Source organism: Lathyrus oleraceus, chromosome 3 (genome assembly GCF_024323335.1).
Source record: "Lathyrus oleraceus cultivar Zhongwan6 chromosome 3, CAAS_Psat_ZW6_1.0, whole genome shotgun sequence".
In the NCBI taxonomy this organism is placed as follows: domain Eukaryota; kingdom Viridiplantae; phylum Streptophyta; class Magnoliopsida; order Fabales; family Fabaceae; genus Lathyrus; species Lathyrus oleraceus.
The window spans coordinates 308909302-308932524 of NC_066581.1; the positions used below are offsets into that span (position 1 = coordinate 308909302).

Below are 23223 nucleotides of genomic sequence, written 5' to 3' on the forward strand. Positions count from 1 at the left end.
AATAGTAATCAAATGTAGGGTTAGGGAAGATGAAGTCTCCCCACACCCCTTGACTACTCAACACACCCCTTGACTACTCAGCACACCCCTATGGATCCCCAATCCTTTGGACCTAGAGCAATTTTCTAGCTATCCCCAATTTTCAGTCTGTTTTTGTCTTTTGCATATTATATTTATTTATTATTTTCTTATTATTGCTTTATCTATTTATTTTTGTACTTTCTTTTAGTTTGTTTTTAATTCTTTCACCTCTTGTGTTGATAGTGTGTCCTATCCCTTTTATTATTTTTGTTACCTTTTTTATTGCTTTATTTTTTTAGTTTATTTTATTGTATTTTAGTTGATTCATAATCGTTAATCCAAAAAACCAAAATGACTATTAAAATTAACCTTTCAAAAATACTAAAATCAAAGGTGCTTGATCAATATCAAATACATTTTTCAAAATCATTTCCAAATCTCTTTCCGTTTTAAACGCAAATTCAAAACCTCGATTCAACGTCGAATATTTTATTAAATCAAAATTAAAACACTATAATTATACTTGAACGTTATTTAGAAATGAAAAGAGGGATGATTTCGAGCCTTCAACTCCTCTCCTCAATTGTTTGGGTACGAGTTCCCTTACTCGATTAGTCAAACAATTATCATTTCACTTAAAAACTTCTAAACTAATTAACTCAAATTATTTTCATAATAAACTAAACGAAAAGGGAGATGGTCTAGAGCCTTTGATTCCTCTCCTCGAATACTTGGATACGAGTTACCTTACTCGATTATTTGAGTATTCTTCGTTTATCTAAAAAATATCAACCATATGTACACCCATTTTTATAACAAATTAGATGAAAAAATGGACGGTCTCGAGCTTTCGTTTCCTCCTCCCGAATACTTGGATACAAGTTACCTGACTCGACCATTCGAGTATTTGTCATCCATTTAAAAGACCTTAATATTATCAAATCCTTTTGCAATTAAAGATGAAAAAGGAGATGGTCTAGAGCCTTTGATTCCTCTCCTGAATTGTTTGGATACAAGTTCCCTTAGTCGACCATTCGGGCAATCGCCATCCAACAAAACATATCAATACATCAAACCTATCTTTTTCTCGCTCTCGTGCAATCGAAAACCTTTTCAAAAAAGAACATTGTTCAATCCCTTCTAACACACATAACAAACTAGTGCCTAAGCCTCCGCTGAGAGTAGACAAGCCAATATTTAGCCTTTAGAATACGATCTAAATAGTTGTTCATTAAAAGACACCAATAAACCGTAGTTTTCCGAACTACAAATGCTTTGATTTCCTTATTGCACTATAAGGATACGTACGTAAGCACGAGATTGTGAGATCTTGGTGAGCACAATAATAAAAAACCTCCATTTTTTCCCATTTTGAGGTTTCATTTCATTTCTCTTTTCAATCTCTTTTATTCACTCGAATAAAACAATTAACATAAGCCAACATTCAAATCACAAGTTAGACTAAAAGGTTCCCGTTTAGTAGAACGGACGTGAGAGGTGTTAATACCTTCCCGTTGCATAATCGACTCCCAAACCCGAGTATGGTTGCGATGACCATTATTTTTTTAAGGGTGTATCGATATTTTCCTATTCCTTGATTGGAATAAATAAAGTTTGGTGTCGATTTTGTTCGAATCATTTTTCCACGACCATCACAAAAGATCATATTTTTTGAGGTACAATAGCTAGCGACTCTACTGGGGATCAACGTAGCAAGAGAGAGTCAAACCTAGTTTAGTTAATTTTGCATTTGAATGTTAACACTTTGTTTGTTTTCTTTATTATATTATTATTGTCTCCTTGTAATTTCTATTTGTAATTGGTTGTTGGTGTTATCTCTATGAGGAGCGTTTCTCTTGAGATATTATTGTCCGACGAGCCTTCGTCACGACGTTGGTGTTTTGAAGTTGGATCAATGACTCTAGGGACCTTTTAACCTGTTCCATCTACGATGGTTGTGTAGTATTAACCTTCGAGACTTCAGACTTGTGGGGTTAATATGAAAGCCCCAATCAGATGATATCTCTTGGACATATTATTACCTTAAAATAGTATTTCAACCTCAATCTATGACTCTGAGAACCTTGGACTCGACGGTTATGTAGTAGAGGTCCACAAGGAGCCTTCCTTGATGGAACAATATGAAGACCTCACCTAGACAAGTTCATCTTAAGGGCATTACTGTCCGACGATCCTTCATCACGACAATGACGTTCTCAAGAAGGATCCATGACTCTAGGAACCTACAAACTGTAGAGCCTACATATGAGGTTCCATTAATTAGAGATACCATATATTTACCATTTATTCTGATTGACCTAAGAACACGTTGAATCTGAGATCTTGAACATGGCACTATATTCATTCATATATCATTGCATCTGCATTCATCAACATTGCATATCATTTTCCACATAAAATACAAAAAACTCATCCGTCCTTTGCCCATAATCTGCAGTTGATTTCCCGACACTCGTATCAAACTTGAAGCATCCCTTAAAAGATCATGGATTCGTTGAAGCCAATCCATATTACATTAGGAGGAGATGTAGACTCGATAAAGAACTAGATAGACCAACTTATGAAGGCTATGATAGCTTTATCAAAGAGATAGGACATCATTCATCAGACTGTGTAATGGTAAAATTTTTGAGATTAAGTTATTGACTAACTTAACTCATAAAGCAAGAGTCGCCACCGTGATTTTATTGTTTCCAAAGGAAAAGGAAAAAAGTATGAATAAAACCCGAATAAGTTTTAAAATAAAACTAATAAAAAGATATAAGGTTCTAGGGATAGTTATGAAAAGGAAAGGTGTTAGAACCATAAACATCCATGGTACTCCATAGGAACCTCTTTGAAAATGTGCCTTTTAGTTTGAAAATGGGTATTGTTTGCAAAAGATGGGAGAGATGGGATAATAAATATTTTTTATGATTTTTGTGTTTGCCAAGACTTTTTGAAGTCTCATGCCTATGTACCAACAAAGTGAAATGGAGGATCAAAACCTCGTAGTTCATGGTAAAAATAACAAAGGTGTTTGTTTTGACTCATTTTTATGAAAAGACATTTTGTCATTTTAAGGAGAATACTTAACTAGTCACCCACAAGTATGAGAACTTTGCATAATCATGAGAAGGACTCTAACTTGGATAAGGATAAAAAAGAATACCACTAACTCTCTTAGATGGAAGATAATTATCATCAATACTATGGAGATAGGAGAATTATATCTCAACCATGGAAATGACCCCTGTCTAAACTTTGAGAAATGTTTTAAAAGAAAAAGTGCACAATAGGCACAAAATAGTTTGAATGAGTTATGCATTTTTTAAGTCTTTTGAAATTGGTCTAAATATGCTTAAGATGAATTAGAATTTATTACGAAAAAGGTTTTGAAAATCACTCGAAAAAAGTCAAGGTGTATTGAGAAAGTGATTCAAGTTTGAAATCAAGTAGGTTTTTGAAAAGAGAGGGAAGATTTTGAAAATTAAAGAAAGGGAGGAGAAAAAGAGAATATCCTAGAGCATAAAGTAAAATATATGGAGGAAAGATCTAATCAAGAAATAGCAAGCTTTATGACATAAGTCAAGCAATAATTCCCTCCTCTGGATTAAGTCTCAAGCAAGCCAAATAAGCAAATAATAATCCATATATCAGATGAATCCAGAATGACCAAATCTCCAAAATAAGTCTAAAGCTAAAGGTACCAGATGAATCCCAAGGTCTCAAATCACAAGTTCCCGAAGAAAAGATCAAGGTCCTAGCTCTAAGTTCATAACTCCATAATAATGCTAAGGATAGTAACCTTAACTCCATGAATCAGGATAACCAAGTTTCATTTTAGGTTTTTTCTCATTAGTGTTTTCTTTACAAAGATAGAAAAGAAAAGTCCAAATGGACAAAGAACAAATGACATAAACACAAATAATATGATATGGAATGATAAACATAAAGTATAAGGTAAATAACATAAAATAAAGGAGCATAAAGTAAATGACTTGGAAGTAAAAGTTAATACAAGTAAAATTTTAGCAAATGAAGTTAGTAATTATAATGAAAGATGGTTTGGTTATTTTTTGGAGAACACTCAACTATTCACCTACACTCATGAAAATATAAACATATGCGTCATTTATGAGAAAGGCTCCAACTTGGATGAAATCAACAAGCATCACAAATGAAAAAGGAGAAATATTTTCACATAATACCATGAGGATTATGAGACTTACAATATCACTTATAAAAATTCCTTTGCTTTTGGGACAAATTTAGTGCTATGTTAAACAATCGTAATTGGACTTATGTAGAAGTCACAAGTATCTGAGGTCAGTCAATAATAATGTTTGTTTTAATAGATGCTAGAGAAATGATATGTAAACCATTCTCCTAAAGTCATGCCACACAAAAAAAGAAATAAAGGGAATGATCAAGCACGAAGGCTAGGAGGATGGTACATTACTTTAATATGTACTTCATGACACTTAGGACAAACTTATGAATCAATCCAAAGTACCTTAAATGATCGATGATGACTTAGAAGGTAGATTTGAAATGATGACAGTTCATCAAGTATCAATCCACACATCATGAACAAGATGGACACAAACCATCTGTCGCATCACGCGAAAAACCGGCGGGAAAACAAGAACAACAGAGCCGCCACCGTGCGTTATTTATCCCAAAAGAGGGAAAGGAAACGCTCAGAGTAAACCCGGAAAAGAACATGGTCTCGCGACCAAAGAGAAAGGGTTCGGGAGTCGGTTATGCGAAGGGAAGGTATTAGCACCCCTACGCATCCGTAGTACTCTACGGGATCCACGCACAAAAGGAAGGAATATTGGTTGCTAAAATGCTGCTCAAACACACACACAAACAAACAGGCAACAAATTGCTAAGGAGTCAGGCACTCGAGCCTAGGAACTGTCAAACAACACACACAAAAAGAAAAAAGGGCGCCCGGAGAGATCAGCTCAATCTCCTGCCTACATACTTCATCTGGTGTGAAGATCAGGGCGATGTAGTTCCCCTACGCAGGGATAAAGGACTAGCCTAACCAGATAACAGAGGGAGACACAACTAGGGAGACTATGACTCGAGCCTAGATGTTATCATGCAAATTCATCCCTAAGTTAAGGTTTCTAGCTAACTGGCACAGGGAGCCAGCCTATCCTAATCATGACTTGCACAGGAAGCAAGCCACACACACACTTAACTTGCACAGGAAGCAAGCCAAGCAAAACCTAACTTGCACAGGAAGCAAGTCTAAACTAACCTTAACTTGCACAGGAAGCAAGTCAAACAATCCTAACTTGCACAGGAAGCAAGTCAAACATACAAGCACAGATATCACACACTATACACAAGCAAGTGGCTCAAACAAGGGTTAGGTTTTAGTCGAGGGGTCATATCAACCTCAACAAACAAACCTCTGGAACTGGGTGAATGTTGCTCTTAACCTTGCCATTGAGAGACTAAGGTGAAGCAGATGAAAGGTGAGTGAAGATAAGACTTCACAGCTCTTATCCCTGGCCTGGGAGAGCTTAAGACAAGAATGTGTGGGTTCAGAAAGTGGGAACCCTTCTACACATTTAAAACTGACTCAACTGTACAATTGTACAAGATCTTGGGTTTGTATCTGCAATGCATCAACACAGTGGTGTGAGCAAGGCAGATGACACACTGAATAGCAGGGGATAGGTTGCATATCCCTTGGGTTCTGCCAATTGCCTCTTCACTTAGGAGGTCTTTGACTCTATGCAAGGACAAAATTAAACATCCACAAACATTGCCTCTTAAGGAGGACTTCAGACAGTTGCCTGGCCAAGTAACAGACCAGGTCTTCCAGACTACATGAAGATGAGAAAGGTATACCTCAATGCAAATTGCTTATCAAGCAAAGCAAAGCAAAGTTCACAAGGAACTAAAAGCAACTAAAGTACCTGAAATCAGTCAAGCACAATTAGTATACAAGTCAAAGTTGAATCAGAATGAAGCAGATATCAACCAGTCAACACAAGCAAGTGAATGTGCAAGGCACAAGGCTCTAGGCATGTGAGCCAAGCCACCTACAAAACAAACAAGTTAGACAATGATATTCAAGCAAGCTCAATCAACAGAAATGATCTCATTGGAGTATTTGTTGGTCAACCTGAAAACACAAGCTCAAAGGTGAGTAACAGGACCGCTAGGGCAAGCCTAGGGTCAAAAATGAATGAGAAAGTCAAAATAGCAAGGGGCGAGTATCCAAAATCAAGTTCAAACAATCAAGAAACAATACCAATTGGTTTCACATTCATATCAATCATCATCATCATTTCATGAACAAATTAGGTCAAGGTATAGCATTCAGAAGCTCATAGAAGTCAACAGCAAGACTTAACTCAAAACCAATCATAATCAATTCCAAAAATCACCAAATAAATCATGGTCAATCACAATCCACAGCATGGTAAGCATGTCAAATTTCATCCCATTTGGACAAATGGAAGGCAGTCAATGAAAATCAGAAAGTCAAAGCAATTTTGAACATGCTCAAAGAAGTCAACCAAACATGCATCAACTTAGAAAATTCATAAATCAGAGATGGCATATGATAAATGAATGGGGTCAAAACCATGGCAAAGATGAGGATGCCTAGTTATCTCATGTAAAATTTCATGTCCATCTAATAATGTATGAGAATTTCACAAATGAAATGGGAACAAGTGTCACAAAAAGTCAACATTTGACTAAATAGAGGAGAAAATCTCAAACAATTAGGAAATGCCACAAATAATTCCAAGAAAATTCACATGTAAACTAGACATACAAGAGTAGGTTCATGCAAAAAATCAGATCAATTGGAGGTCAAGAAGCATGGATAAAAAAATCATGAAGTTGGACATCAATGGTGTGATACAAATTGTCACACCCTAATTCAAAAAATCATATCTCACAAACCAGATAAGATAAATTCACAAACTCTACATCAAAATCACCATGAGTGTGTCTAGTTTAAGCACAAAAAATTTGGGAGCCATTGGATAAAGCATCATCATTTCACAAATGTTTTGGCAAAGTGTACAAAATGTGCATACATGTCACAAACCCTAATACCAATTAAAATTCATTGATCAAAAAAATCTGGAAAAATGATGATAAAAAAACTAGAGATCATGATGAAGCTAATGCAAAAAATCCCATTAAATTTGGATCAAAATTGGAGATGTTATGATTTTTGTAAGTTGGAAGATCAAAGTGAAATAAAATGGAAAAAAAACATGATTTAATGGGACTCATGCCACGCTGTGGCATTTTTGTAATTAAAACTCCCACTTATCAAAACGCGGCCGTTTTGGCCTGGGAAAAGAAATAATTTGATTGGTCAGTGGGGACCAAGGCCATGTACACGTGAATGGAGTGAAAAACCTGGGAAATGCATTTTGAAAGCTAGGGTTTCAGGTACAGTGTTCCTTCATCATCTTCAATCAAATTCAAAAACGAATTTTTCCAGAAATGCCAATTGAAGGCATCAATCGAACCAGCCAAGATCACACATCAAAGATACATCATTCATTTCCCTTAAAATACACTAACAATCATGAATCGAAGCTAAACATATTTCAACATCAAACTTAAACATGGCATAACTTCCAAAATAACCAACCATTTTTAAAACTAAAACCACTGTCAAGCTCAGCATGGAAAGATCTTTTGAAAACATGTATTTGTTTAGTAAAAGGAGGGGGTCGAATCCATACCAGTTCTGAGGAACAGTCGTGATTCAGTTGCCTTTTCGTGTGTTTGGCTTGAAACAGATGAAGCAAGGCCCTCCAAATGATGGTTGGTGAAGGTTCTTTGGCTTGCAATAGCTTGGAAGGGCTTCAAGCTTGGACTGTCATGGATGAATGCTCTGCAAAATCAGTGTTGCAAGAAGCCTTTACAGGTGGAGAAACCATGTTGGAATGAGCTCAAGATGTTGTTTTGATGATGAATCAACAAAAGCAAGGTTAGGTTATTTGGAGTTTCTTGACAGATTTTGAACAATGCCAAAGATGAAGTTTTTGAGCAAATGAAAGAACCAAGGTTTTTTCCTGTGTTAGATCTGTTTAATGGCTGCTGCTGAAGTTTCAAAATGATGCTTGGATGGTTTTTTAGGCAAGACAATGCTCGGTCTCTTTGGAGTTTGGGACAGCTTTTGGAAAATGCCAAGAGTGAAGTTTTTGAGAGAATGTGAACCAAGGTTTTTCTTGCTGGTTTGTGGCTGCAACTTGTGTTTTCCAAATGATGAATGGACGGTGAAGATAGCAATGCAAGGCTTGGTCCTTTTGGAGTTTTTGGACAGACTTTTGAAAAATGCCAAGGAAGGTGATGTTCTTAGAGAATGAATGATGTTTTTTTTCGCAAGATGATGGCTGCTCCTAGTGGTTTTCCATGACAGAAAATTGGTGATAACCTGCTGTTTTCTGAGTGCAAGGCATGGTTCATGGATATGTGGGATATGGTGGTTGCAAATTGTACTTTTCTTCCCATGTTTCAAGCAAGTTGGCATGGGCTATGTACTTCATGGGAATGGGCTTGCAAACATATTTTAAATAACATTTCTGAACATATTCCAATGGCCAAGTGGTAAAAAAAAATGATTATATCAAAAAGTCAACCCTTGGTCAAACTTGAATTTAAATGAGACAAGTCAAAAAATGCCATTTTGATTGGCAAGGTTTTGGTGTATGAAATTTATATTTTTGGAAAGAGGGGAACAAATGTGACTTGTAGGAAAAAACCCCACCCAAATTGGCCAAATGGTTTGAGAGATATGGCCTTTTGAAGTTCAAGAATTTGTGAAATTGATTTGATCACAACTTGCCAACCATACATGGGAATTGAGAGTTCTTGGACTTTTTAGAAATGGGAGAACAAGATCTTCAACTTTCATGTTGGGCAAAAATTCATTTGGAGCTTGTATCATGATGTAAGTTTGAGGATCAAGACTTTCCATTTTTGGTAAGTTTCAATTACAGGTCCAGTTTCCATTTTTGGAAATTTCTGATCTGGCTTCAAATTCTTCCATGATGGTGTTTGACATGATATATGAGGACTATATGGACATGAATGAGACCTCTCAAACCAATTTCCATCATCAAATCACTGATTAAATGAACAGTTGACCAACAGTTGACTTTTAGGGTTTCTGACTGATTGTGCATTGACTGATGACCTCTGAGCCTCCAATCTTTGACCAAAACACTTCAAATGGATCCCCAAGTCATGTGAACATGTTGGACCAACCCTAGGGCCTTGGCTCAAAGGAATTTGTACTTGCTTGCTTGGTTGACTGATCTCCTGACCAGTTTGACCTAATTCCTTGATTGGCTTGCACTTGAGGCAAAAGAGGCAATGCAATGCTATGCAATGGGCCATGATATGCTATGTCCTAATATGAAAATGTATGTACAATGATGGGTGCAAATTTGAGGTGCTACACCATCCATTTGATCAAAAGGAAAAGAAGAAGATGAAGAAGAAAATTCATACCCAAATTAGACCAAAAGTTTGATCAAGTCATCATCAAAATCAATCATCCATTTTGGTGGATTAGGGTTTTCACCCCATCAACACCCAAGATCCATTGAGTTTGATGAGACTTAAAGTCCAAACCATCGTGATCCAAGGCCAATAGGAGTTCATAAGGTCACACAAATATAAAATGCAATTAAAAGAAATAAAATACACCAAACATATTTTTAAATGAATTTTAAAATACAAATAAAATGAAAAATCCATAAAGTCCTTCAAAACACCAAATAAATGGCCAAGAAAATAAAATAAGAAGCATGTAATAATTTTTCCAGAATTTTAAAATACAGAAAAGTATTTTTAAGCCAATTAAAACAAAGGAGAAAAGAGAAAATTCATGAAAAATAGAAAATCAGTGAAATAAAATGGGAAAAAAATAAAAATCAGATGAAGAAAAATAAATAGAATTTTAGAAATTATTTTGAGATTTTTTGGATGAAAAACGAAATTACTATGAATTTTAAAAGAAAAAGAAATTAAAAATAATTAAAATCAGAAGAAAAAAAACACGGAGCGTTGGATCTTGCCTCATTAATTGACGTGGAAGATCCAATACTCCTCGGGTTAGAGAGCACGATGGAACGTGCTACAAGCAGCACACAAAATCGAATTCAAATCCAACCAATCAAAACATTTCAAATGTCCAATGTGTCTGGCCAAACTCAGACAACCTGGAATACTCTGGTCATCTTCTCCGGTGAGCTCTCACTGGAGCTTCATAGTTTGGTAAATTCATAACATGAGACCACCACCATTGTGATCGTCTTCTTATCCCAAACTCAACCTCATGCTCCAAGTTCATTTATCTAAATCGAGAAAAAGGAAACTCACAGAAGTTTCAGAAGCAACCAAGCCACGAAAAATAAAATTAAATAATGAACATGATCAATCAACGCCATTTAAGTTAGGGGAAGGCATCAGAGAGTGAATGACTATATTATGGTAACTTGTTTGAGTTCAAATGATTCTCAAAACTACCTTATCTACATGGTGATCAGAAGTTGATGAAACTCGATCTGGTTAGAGCACTTCATAAGGTCTCAGAGCTTGGGAATTGTTGCAAAAGTTTTAGAAGATGTTGAAGATGCTAATGAAATCAAGAAATTGGATTGAAACAAGTTGAGACTCAAAACACGATAGTTGGATTTTTCTAGAAAATGTCAAGTTGTAGTAGGAATTTCTTGGCTCTAAAAAGGTAGGAATTAAGTGCAGTAGCTTCCTCTATTTACAGGGAATGTGTTTGGATCAAAATACGCATGGAATGATGTTGAATTCATTAAAAACGAATTTGATCCGAATGTGAGAAAAGTGTGACTTGTAACTTATCAAAACTCAGCCAAATGATGCGTTTTAAGGGCCAATTAACTTCTGGAGACTTGTTTCCACTTGTTTAGGTCCAAAACACATGTTAATTTGGCTTGGAATTGAGATTAGTGAAGTTCAAAATTTGGGCAATGGTAATTTCTTCAGTTACAAGTCACCATGTCCAACCCAATGGGGCACCCTACTCAGGAGGCTTTTTGATCCCATTCTTTTTGCAATGTGTTGACATCATGGCAAAGATTACAATGTCCCAAGAAAGGTTGAATTCCGATTCTTGAGCATAAAGTTATTCATGTTAAAGTTGGCATGAAAAGCTGATCATATAACTTAGAAAAATTCGAGTGCTTAATGGCTGAAAATAACTTGTGATGTTTCAATGAATTCCATGGCCTTCCAAGCATATTTCGACCTTAATCATTGAAGCAAACTTGTATAGGGAATCACAAATGACATTATGCAAAACGAATAAGCCTTAAATGTTAAAAATTTAAGAAGTTATCATCTTTGAAAGTTGAGGAAAAGTCACTTGAAAATAGGTCAAATTTCATTAAATCCAATAATGACCTATAATGTCTCCAAACTTTTGATGGCCCTCCAAGTATAATTGGATCTTGTCATGTAAAAATAAGTTGTATAGGATGTTGAAAAGAGTCATATTCAAAAATAAGCATTCAAAAATATTGATAATTGAAGGATTTGTGATCCTCGAAACTTTGACTTCAAAATATTGACTTTTTGGTCAAACCACTTATAACAAGCTTGTGTACTTGGACTTTCCTTGAATTTTAAAGCACATGGGTGATCATATGAACTCAAAATAAGGTGTCCTTAATTGACTATTGATTAAATTGCCCAAAGCTTAAAGTTGCTTGTTGAAGAAGGAATGGAAATAAACACATAAACCTTTGACTTTCCTTGAGAAATAAGGAACAAAACTTTGAGAAGCCCTCGATTGAAAAACCCTACCTTGCACAATAAACTTAAGGAAAATAAAACATATTTTTGCTATTTTGGTTAGTTGTTAGATAAACAATTTATCATGTAAACACAAAGGTAAAACACCAACAAAGAGGTACTTGATGATCCCAGCAAGAAGCAAACCCAAAGATGAATAGATGGGAGGATAAAGATGTAACCTTATTTGTGTGCAATGATGCAAACGATATGTGGGGTATTAGGATTAAAAATTAGGGTATGACAGTTTCCCCTATTTAAGTTTCTTAAATATGGAGATATGAAGGTTGAAATCTTTGTCTCGACAAGATTGAAGAGACTTAAATATCAAAGACCCAATTTTTGGCCCTAAGATACCGCAAAATGCTCATGATATGATATGAATGCAGAAAAGGATCTCTGTGGGAGATAACACTTTCCACAAGGGGATCCGGCTGGGGACAAACAAAGTTTCACAGGGGAAAAGAAAGATTCGGGAATAACCATCACTTGGAAAGAAACCAATGTATAGTTATAGGATGACCACAACAAAGACCCGACGGGGAAGGCTTAACAAGGCAAGGCTCCACCAGGGAAATAAAATCGTTAAAGGGGAAAAACCCAACTCCGCTAGGGGAGGGATATTACCTAACTATCAGCCAAGTGATAACTTAACAAAGGTAATATGCTCAAAGGGAATGATTACCAACTACCATCTAAGTGGTAACTTAACGAAGGCAACCAATCAAAGGTAAAAGGTATTATTACCTACTATCATCCGAGTGATAGCTTAACAAAGGTAATACGGTCAAACAAAATGATTACTAACTACAGGCCAAGTGGTAACTTAACAAAGGTAACCAAACAAAGGTAAAAGGAACTATTACCTACTATCAGCCGAGTGATAGCTTAACAAAGGTAATAAGATCAAACATAATGATTACCAACTACCAGCCAAGTGGTAACTTAACAAAGGCAACCAATCAAATATAAAAGCAACTATTACATATTATCAACCGAGTGATAGTTTAACAAAGGTAATAAGCTCAAATAAAATGATTACCAACTACCAGCCAAATGGTAACTTAATAAAGGCAACCAATCAAAGATAAAAGGAATTATTACCTACTATCAGCCGAGTGGTAGCTTAACAAAGGTAATAAGCTCAAACAAAATGGTTACCAACTACCAGCCAAGTGGCAACTTAGCAAAGGAAATCAATCAAAGGTAAAAGGAACTATTACCTACTATCAACCGAGTGATATCTTAACAAAGGTAATAAGTTCAAATAGAATGATTACCAAATACCATCCAAGTGGTAACTTAATAAAGGAAACCAATCAAAGGTGACTAAAGTTCAATCCAGGAATGAACTGGAGAGAAGCGATCAAAGAGGACTCCACCCAGTGAGTAAATAAACTAAACTAGGGATTAATTCCATCCAGATAATGAACTGGAACTGGAAATTGAAGCAAAATCTTCCACGAGGATCAAACTCGGTGGGGAATTAGAAAGGATAAACTCTTTCTGCTTAAGGTCAAAACTCTATTGGAGAGAGGACATACACACTCTGCGGGGAGAAAAATACAAGAGAGTGGGGGGAGCACCGAGAAATGAAAAATGCATAAATAAACATCATGATGTTATACACATGCATATGAATATGCGGATAAAACAAGCACAAAGGGTGTTAGACTAATGACACAGTATAACCGGATACTCGGCTAATCCCAATAAGGTAGAGATCCTGACAGAGATCTATTAGGGATTCTACCATTCCTGCAATCTTATACTGGGGAAACTATTATACATATAACAAAAGAAAATCCGTCCTACGGAAGTCATTGAGTTTCATTCTCCAGGATCTTACCATCCTTGAGATTGCTATTAATATTCCTCTTTTGTATTCACAAGTCGAGGAAAATACATATCTTTTTTGTAAATTTTCAAAAGTATGATTATTTAGATATCTTTTGTTTCAGAAATTATCATCAAAATTAAATGAAATTTTGTAAACTGAAACAAAATAAGAATAGAAAACAAATGGGCAAAATGCTCAAATTTTATTGATAGAATGGTAGTTTGCAAATGGCATGACTCCACGGATTATCCCAAAGTTGGAAAATGGTAAATACATTAAAAGGGCTACATTGAAATGCAATGACCACTATTCTCCCTATCAACTTTGAATTCAGTTATGCTCTGGACTTTGGTTGAGGATGACTGAATAGGAACCTTTGATATGAACTGTTGCTTTGAATGATCAAGTCCGACCTGATGCACTTACTTGTCATAATCCCTAACTTTTTCCTAGATTTCCCCTTTGGGTTTAATCTACCGGGATGATTACTTTCTATTTATGTCTCTAAATTTTGCTTGGACCGCCCTTTCGGGTTTTCAATCCACCAATACACTCATGTTTTGCCTAAGTCGCCCTTTTGGGTTTTCAACTTAGCGAGTTGTTCTTTTATTTTCTAGGAGAAGTATTTCTTGACTGCAGCGACATTCACAGGACGAGGGATCTCCTCACCATCCATAGTTGTAAGAATCATTTCACCACCCAAGAAAACTCTCTTAACAACATATGAGCCTTCATAATTAGGAGTCCATTTTCCCCTAGAATCAGTGTTAAAAGACAAGATCATCTTTAGCACAAGGTCACCTTCTCTGAATACACAAGGTCGAACCTTCTTGTCAAATGCTTTCTTAATTCTATTTTGATATAATTGGCCATGACACAAAGCCGTCATTCTCTTCTCTTCAACTAAATTCAATTGATCATATATGTTCTGACACCATTCAACCTTAGACTAATTGGCTTCCATCAAGACTCATATTAATGGGATCTCCACCTCTACAGGCAGTACTGCTTCCATTCCATACATAAGAGAGAAATGGGTAACCCCTATTGAAGTGCGGACGGACGGACGATATCCATGCAAAGCAAACAGGAGCATCTCATGCCAATCCTTATACGTCACGACCATTTTCTGGATAATCTTCTTAATGTTCTTATTTGCGGCTTTAACAACTCCATTCATCTTAGGTATGTAAGGAGAAGAGTTATAATGTTCAATCTTGAAGTCATCACAAAGCTCTTTCATCATCTTATTATTCAAGTTCGACCCATTATCAGTAATGATCTTCCATGGAACACCGTATCAACAAATAATCTGATTGTTGATAAATCGGACCACAACCTTCTTGGTCACACTAGCAAAAGATGTCGATTCAACCCATATGGTGAAGTGATCAGTAACTACCAGGATGAAACGATGTCCGTTCGAAGCTTTGGGTTCAATCATATCAATTCCCCACATTGAGAAAGGCCGCGTAGATGAAATAACATTGGGAAGTGTCTTAGGCACAAGAATCTTATCCGCATAAATATGACATTTATGGCACTTTTCCACATATTTACAACAATCAGATTCCATTTTCATCCAATAGTAACTCACCCTTAACATCTTTTTAGCCATTGCATGTCCATTGACATGAGTACTAAAGGATCCTTCATGAACTTCTTGTATTAACACGTCTGCTTCATGTGTATCCACACATCTGAATAAGACCATGTCAAAGTTTCTCTTGTACAACACACCTTCATTCAGAAATAACTTTCCATCCAGTCTTATCAAACTCTTCTTATCTTTGTTGGATGCCTTAAGCGGGTACTCCTTACTCTAGAGGAAACACTTAATATCATGATACCAAGGTTTACCATTTGTGACTTATTCTACTAAAAACACGTGAGTAGGTCTATCAAGGCACATAATCGTGATACTGGGCACGTCATTCCAACAATTTACTTTATACATAGAAGACAGAGTAGCCAGAGCATCCTCCATCTGATTCTCTTCACGAGGTATATGATGAAACTCTACTTTATTGAATAAAGTTGACAACCTCCTTGCATAATCTTTGTAAGGAATTAAGCCAGGATGAAGGGTCCCCCACTCTCCTTTAATTTGATTAATCACCAAGGTTGAATCTCCATATACATCAAGGATATTAATCCTTAAATCAATGGCTTCTTCAAGACCCGTGATACAAGCTTCATATTCTGCTATGTTGTTCGTGCAACCAAACATCAACCTTGTAGTGAAAGGGATATGAGAACCCTTATGAGTAATAATGATTTCCCAAATTCCATTACCATAAGTATTAACATCTCCATCAAACACTAAACCCCATCGGGATCAAGGCTCTAGTCCTTCTTCAGGCAATGGCTCATCATAATCTTTAGCTTTTAAGTATATAACATATTCATCAGGGAAGTTAAACCTGGTGGATTGGTAATCATCAATCGGCTGGTGAGCTAAATGATCTGCAATAATACTTCCTTTAATTGCCTTCTAAGTAAGGTACTCAATATTGTAACACCCTAAACCCCAAAACAATTTATTTATAAAAGAAACTACTTTCTAGGATGTTACTTCATCACAAAAACTCAACAAGTAACATGTATTTATTAAAAACCACAACGGAAGTAAAGATAAACATGTAATGGTTTGAATAAAACATCTCCAATAATAAAATCCATAAGAGTAATAAAATCCAATACATAAGGAAACACAACCGCCCGAAACCCCAGCGTTACACTTTAGAGCATTTTATTCGACTAAATGGAAAAGTAATATAGTAAAATGCTGAGAGGCATCCTACCATCTCACAGTACTCACGATCCTATCACTCATGTTGATCACTTGTACCAAGTCGTATAGACAACATCAACCAAAGAGAAAAGGGATGAGAATACATTTACATGTAATAATGATGAAGTTTTAGCAATAGAATGACATTAAAGAAACACAACAATCACACATAAATGGTATATATCAATCAAATACAATCACAAACACACATCATAACAAAATACAATGCTATGATCCACCAACTCCATCACCTATATGCACGTGGTACCAAAAATATATTATGGAATCAGAGGAATGTTATTGATTTTATTTCACTAGTCTCTGGTCCTTCACACCTAGACCAACGATCCCTACCAATGGATCTGAGACTCGCCCCTGGTCTTTTCCACCAAGACCAACGATCCCCACCAATGGATTTGAGGCCACAAAAATGGACTGAAGTCCCACCTAAACTCCGAAATACATGAATGCATGATAATATGAATCACGAATATTCATTTAATGGACAAACATCATAATTCACAAAAACTATGTATAATAATACTAATAAACACCAAAAGTATCACAAATGATATCACCAAAATAAGTTCCATTCACGAACCACAAATTATCCAATAAGGATCACCAAAATTCAAATCACCTAAAATTCTATTTATTACACCATATATTAACTTTTCTTACACCCAAAATTATTTAATTAATTATATTCCTAAAAGTGAGTTAAATATATTAATATTTTTTATAGTATTTTATAAAACGTATATTTAGTTATTTTAGGGTTATTTTATCACAATTTCAACTTAAAAAAAAAATCAATTGGATGGTCTCTGAACCCAAAATGGCAAAAGCGACAAAATTCCAAAAATGCCCACAAGCCACCGCTGATCCGCCGTCACCTGATCCCCCGTCGCCCAATTTGTCGTCGCCGTCCGATCCACCTCTAGTAGCGGATTTAGAAACATTTTAATGTGGGGGTAAAAGTATAACTTATATTTATTCTTTTTAAAAATATTTTAATATTATTATTATCATTATATTTTTTAGAGATATTAGAATATAATTTTTAAGATATAAAAATTATATAATAAATAAACATTTAACGTTTGAAGGACTAAAATTTTCTTTTTATTTTAAATAAAAAAAGACTCCATACTCTAAGTACGCTCGGTTCTAAGAAAATAAGTCATATGGGAAAAAGTAGATTTTTTTTTAAATTTTGAGAAAAATACAGTTTTCTGACCTTTATGAGAAAAAGTTTTACAGTATCGATATAATACATCAACATCTGTGAAATTATAGTAATTTCATCATTAATTTATAGGGTTTTAACCCAGATCATCAAAATTCTCTATCCCACGCACGTTTCATCGTCAAAATTTGGGTTACGACCAAATGAGATTATCCCATTTTGGACACAGATCGAATCATGGATCCATTAAAAAGTGACCAAATAGAAAAATCCATTTGCTCTTAGATCGTTAGAAGCTATCGATTTCAAAAATACCAAATTCACATGTTTATTCACATATGCATACAATCACAAGAAAAAATATATATAATTGCTCATAAGGGGTTTGGTCAAACCCCATAGGATCCAACACAAAAAAAAGTATATTGATTTGATACATGAAAGATCATAAATTACATTAAAAAATCATAGTTGATGAGAGGGCAAGGGTACCTTCATCATCCTGCTGACTAAACCCACCATACAATAAATAATAATCCCTCCTTACCTGATAATTGCAGCTTTCATAAATCTTAAAAATTATGTGCTCCTCCCTCACTCTCCAGAATCGTTTTCCCACCATTGCTTTCCAATTCTATCGTATTTCTCCCCGTGCTAATTCTAAGGTTGAAATTGTATTCCTAATAATTGCTAATTATTATTTGATTATAATAATAAAAATCTCAAAAATTATTTTATTCCCTAACGGTAACAACACTTAACTTTCAAACATTTAACTTCCTACTTAAATATTCGTAACGGTGAAACACTTGTAATATTATTTTAATCCCAATTGATTAATTATTTTAAAATAATATAATTAAATATTTATATTTGTGACACTTAAATAAATCTTTAACATAATAACTTATTTTTAATTATTCTAACTACTATTATTCTTATAACATACTAAATTATTTTATTATTTCTAATAAATTAAATAAAAGCTTAATTTCATTTCTCCATCACCAAATATATAATTCCCTTAATTATAAAATAACTAAAATAACCTTACAACTTCAAAAATCATCAAAAACACCACAATAACTAAATAAATAACACACTGCATCATTTTAGTAGTATAATATGTTAATAAAATATTAAAATAAATTAGGAATGTTACAACTCTCCCCCACTAAAAAGGATTTTCGCCCTCGAAAATTACCTTACGAAAACAGCTCAGGATAAGATTCCTTCATCCGGCTCTCTAGCTCCCAAGTCATGTTACCTCCAGCAGGTCCTCCCCAAACAACCTTCACAAGAACAATTTATTTACCCCGTAGTTGATTCACTTCTCTATCCTTGATCCGAATAGGTGACACTTCAACAGTCAGATTATCCTGAACTTGTACATCACCCATTTGTATCACGTGATATGAATCATGGATATATTTCCGAAGTTGTGACACATGGAACACATCATGCAGATTCGAAAGAGATGGGGGTAGTGCCACATGGTAAACAACAACTCCAATCTTCTGGGTAATTTGATAGGGTCCAATGAAGCGAGGAGTCAATTTCTTAGACTTCAGAGCATGACCCACACCGGTCATAAAAGTGACTCTCAGAAAAACATGACCACCTTCTCGAAACTCTAGACCTTTCCTTCGCTTATCATGATATCTCTTCTTCTTGCTCTGTGAAGCCTTCATCTTCTCTTGATTCATTTTAACTTTCTTGGTAGTCTATTGGACGATTTCAGGTCTGAGTACAACACTCTCTCCAGATTCATACCAACATAGAGGAGCCATGCACCTTCTACTATATAATGCCTCAAATGAGGCCATACCAATGCTAGAATGATAGTTGTTATTGTATGTAAACTCAATCAATGGTAGATAGATGTCCCAAGCACCTCCTTGTTCTAAAACACATGTCCTCAATAAGTCCTCAAGAGACTGGATGGTCCTTTAAGTCTGTCTGTCTGTTTGAGGGTGATAAGTAGAACTCAACCTCAGCCTAGCACCTAAAGCTTCCTGTAAGCTCCCCCCAAATCTAGATGTAAGCCTCGGGTCTCTGTCGAAAACTATACACGAAGGGATGTCATGCAACTTCATAATACTATCAATATAGATCTCAGCCAACCTCTACAGTGCGAAACTAATCTTAATCGATATGAAGTGAGCCGATTTAGTCATCCTGTCAATAATCACCCAAATAGTATCACTTCCCTTCGGGGTACTCGGCAAACTAGTCACAAAGTCCATTGAGATGTTGTCCAACTCCCATTTAGGAATCTCTAATGGCTGCATTAGTCCAGACGACTTTTGATACTCTACCTTATACTTTTGACAAATCAAATAAGAATAAACAAACTATGTGATTTCCTTCTTCATTCCTGGCCACCATAACATTTTCTTTAGATCCTGATACATTTTAGTAGCTCTAGGATGAATGCTCAAACTGCTCTGATGACTCTCCTCTAAAATCATTTTTTTAAGTTCTGGTATATCAGGTATACAAACTTTGTCCCAAAACTTTAGAATTCCATCTCCATCAATTTGAAAGTCTTCATCATTACTCTGTCCAACTAATGCTAAGTGATCAACCAATGTCACATCCAATTTATGTTTCTCTCTAATCTCATCTAAAAAACTACTAGTTAACTTCAGCATACCCAACATCACACTATCTGGAGTCACCTCACATATTAAACTCAAGTCTCTGAATTGTTCAATCAAATCCAACTCCCTAACCTTCCAAGCTAACATGTGCAAAGACTTTCGACTCAAACCATCTGCTACCACATTGGCTTTACTAGGATGGTAATTCAAACCAAAGTCATAGTCCTTAAAAAACTCTAACCATCTCCTTTGTGTCATGTTAAGTTCCTTTTGATCAAAGATATATTTCAAGCTCTTATGGTTGTTGAACACCTCAAACATCGAACCATGCATGTAGTGCTTCTACACCTTTAGCACAACACCGCTGCTTCCAACTCTAACTCATGGGTAGGATAATTCTTCTCATGACCTTCTGTTCTCGCGAAACATAAGTTAATACCTTGCCATCATGCATAAGTACACCACCTAGACCCATCTTGGATGCATCGCAATACACCATAAAAGGTTCTTCCGCATCTGGTAAAATTAGAACTGGCACCGTTGTCAACCTTTTCTTCAGCTCTCAAAAACTCCCATCGCACTGGATTTCCCAAACAAAAGCTTGATCCTTTCGAGTCGAATGATTCAAAGGTAGAGAGAAATTCGAAAAACCCTTATAAATCTTCAGTAATAACCAGCCAGTCCAAGGAAACTTCTAATCATTATTAAGAGGGATGAATATCCATCACTTGAAAAGTGATATGAAATAAGCACATACCTATCTTTATTGGGAGATCAACCTCCCTAATTACAGTCTTCCTTAAGCCATTGAAGGCCTTCACAGCAACTTCTTGAACCTCATCGGAGCACCTTGATACGCAAGCTTAGACAACATGGTCTTAGGCCGAACATTTAGATAAGAACTAGTGTCTACCAACATATTGGACAAGGCATCTTCCTGATAATTCATAGAGATATGCAGAGCCAAATTGTGGTTCCTCCCTTGCCTGGGTAACTCTTCATCACTGAAGCTTAAATTGTTAGATGCGGTAATATTGGCCACAATGCCATCAAATTTATCGATCGTCATGTTGTGGTCCACATAAGCTTGCTCCAGGACTTTCTGCAAAGCCTCTCAGTGAGCTTTTGAACTCATCAAAAAAGATAATACATATATCTTGGAAGGAGTGTGCAACAACTAGTCCACCACATTGAAATCAATCTTCTTAATCAATTTCAGCATTTCATCTTGATCAGAATTCTGATCCACACTGTTGGATTGGCCGGTTTGCATAACATGAGTTTTCTCTTGAGTTGATTTCTCTATCACTAGATCTTCAGTCCTCTTAGGAGCTGCAACAACAAATACCCGACCACTTCGGGTTACCCCACTTACATCAGAAATATTTATGACAGAAGAAAAAGAAGGAATATGCACCTGTTTACCGTCTTCCACCATGGTAACATTATACTTGTAAAGCACAACTTTATCAGACTTGTAAGGCGTGGGATACACCAAACGAATAACCAACAGTCTTCTGACCATCATATGCAATTACAACTAGTTCTGGGAGATTAAAACGGGGACCTATTGTCGCATTACGCGAAAAACCGGCGGGAAAACGAAACAACAGAGCCGCCACCGTGCGTTATTTATCCCAAAAGGGAAAGGAAATGCTCGAAGTAAACCTGGAAAAAGCATGGTCTCGCGACCAAAGAGAATGGGATCGGGAGTCGGTTATGCGAAGGGAAGGTATTAGCACCCCTACGCATCCGTCGTACTCGACGGGATCCACGCACAAAAGGAAGGAAAATGGTTGCTAAAACACTGCTCATAAACAAACAAACACTGGCTAAAAGAGACACAAGAAAACAAACAAGACTGACTCGGCAGGATATCGCATCCTGGGCCTACTTAGTCTATCAAGCATAGACATCATAGTAAAAGTAGTTCGGACTAAGGGGGAAAACACATGCTCGCTAGGATGTCGCATCCTATGCATACGTATCTTCTTGGACGAAGAAGAATCAGAGCATTCGTAGCTCGGCTAACACGCACACAAACAAACACAGGCAAAGGCAAACGTGGAGCCTGAATGCCAATCACTGGACTTACATCAGCATCCGAACCGAACACACACAAGAAGGCAAACGTGGAGCCCGAATGCCAATCACTGGACTTACATCAGCATCCGAACCAACAAACCCGCACTAGAACCCGAATGCCACTCGATGGACTTACATCAGCACCCGAACCAGCAAACCCGCACTAGAACCCGAATGCCACTCGATGGACTTACATCAGCTTCCAAGCACACCACAACACAAAACAGGGACACAGGCGCCCGGAGAGATCTGCTCATCTCCTGCCTACGTACCTCATCTGGTATGAGGATCAGGGCGACGTAGTTCCCCTACGGAGGGACACATGACTAGCCTAACCAGATAACAAAGGGAGACACAACTAGGGAGACTACGACTCGAGCCTAGATGTTATCATGCAAAATCATCCCTAAGTCAAGGTTTCTAGCTAACTTGCACAGGAAGCAAGCCCATCCTAAAGCACAAGCAATAGCAAACAATCACAAACGGCACACACTATATGCACACAAGTGAGGCTCAAACAAGGGTGGGGCTACAAGAGCAAGCCAACTGTACAGGGCGAGTTTTGCTCTTAACCTTGACATTAAGAGCCAAGGTGAAGCAGATGAAAGGTGAGTGAAGATAAGACTTCACAGCTCTTATCCCTGGTCAGGGAGAGCTTCAGACAAAGAAGTGTGGGTTCAGAAAGTGGGAACCCTTCTACACTTAAGACAATGACTCAACTGTACAACTGTACAAGATCTTGGGTTACTGTCCTCAATGCGTCAACACAGTGGTGTGAGCAGAGGGACGACTCAACAGAATAGCGGGAGATAGATTGCATATCTCTTTTATCCGCCAATTGCCTCATAGAGGTCTT

At 36.4% G+C, this 23223-nt stretch overlaps 1 protein-coding gene across 1 annotated transcript; it reads right to left on the reverse strand.

The window, feature by feature from the left end:
- Positions 1–18986: 18986 nt before the first annotated feature.
- LOC127131018 (uncharacterized) lies at positions 18987–19385 on the reverse strand. The gene has a single exon (XM_051059962.1). It carries the CDS (start codon positions 19383–19385, stop codon positions 18987–18989), a length of 399 nt encoding a protein of 132 aa, XP_050915919.1.
- Between the last annotated feature and the right edge of the window lie 3838 nt (positions 19386–23223).

Excerpts from the sequence above, each read along its gene's own strand:
- LOC127131018 (XM_051059962.1), bottom strand. The coding sequence starts at position 19,385 with ATGAATCAAGAGAAGATGAAGGCTTCACAGAGCAAGAAGAAGAGATAT.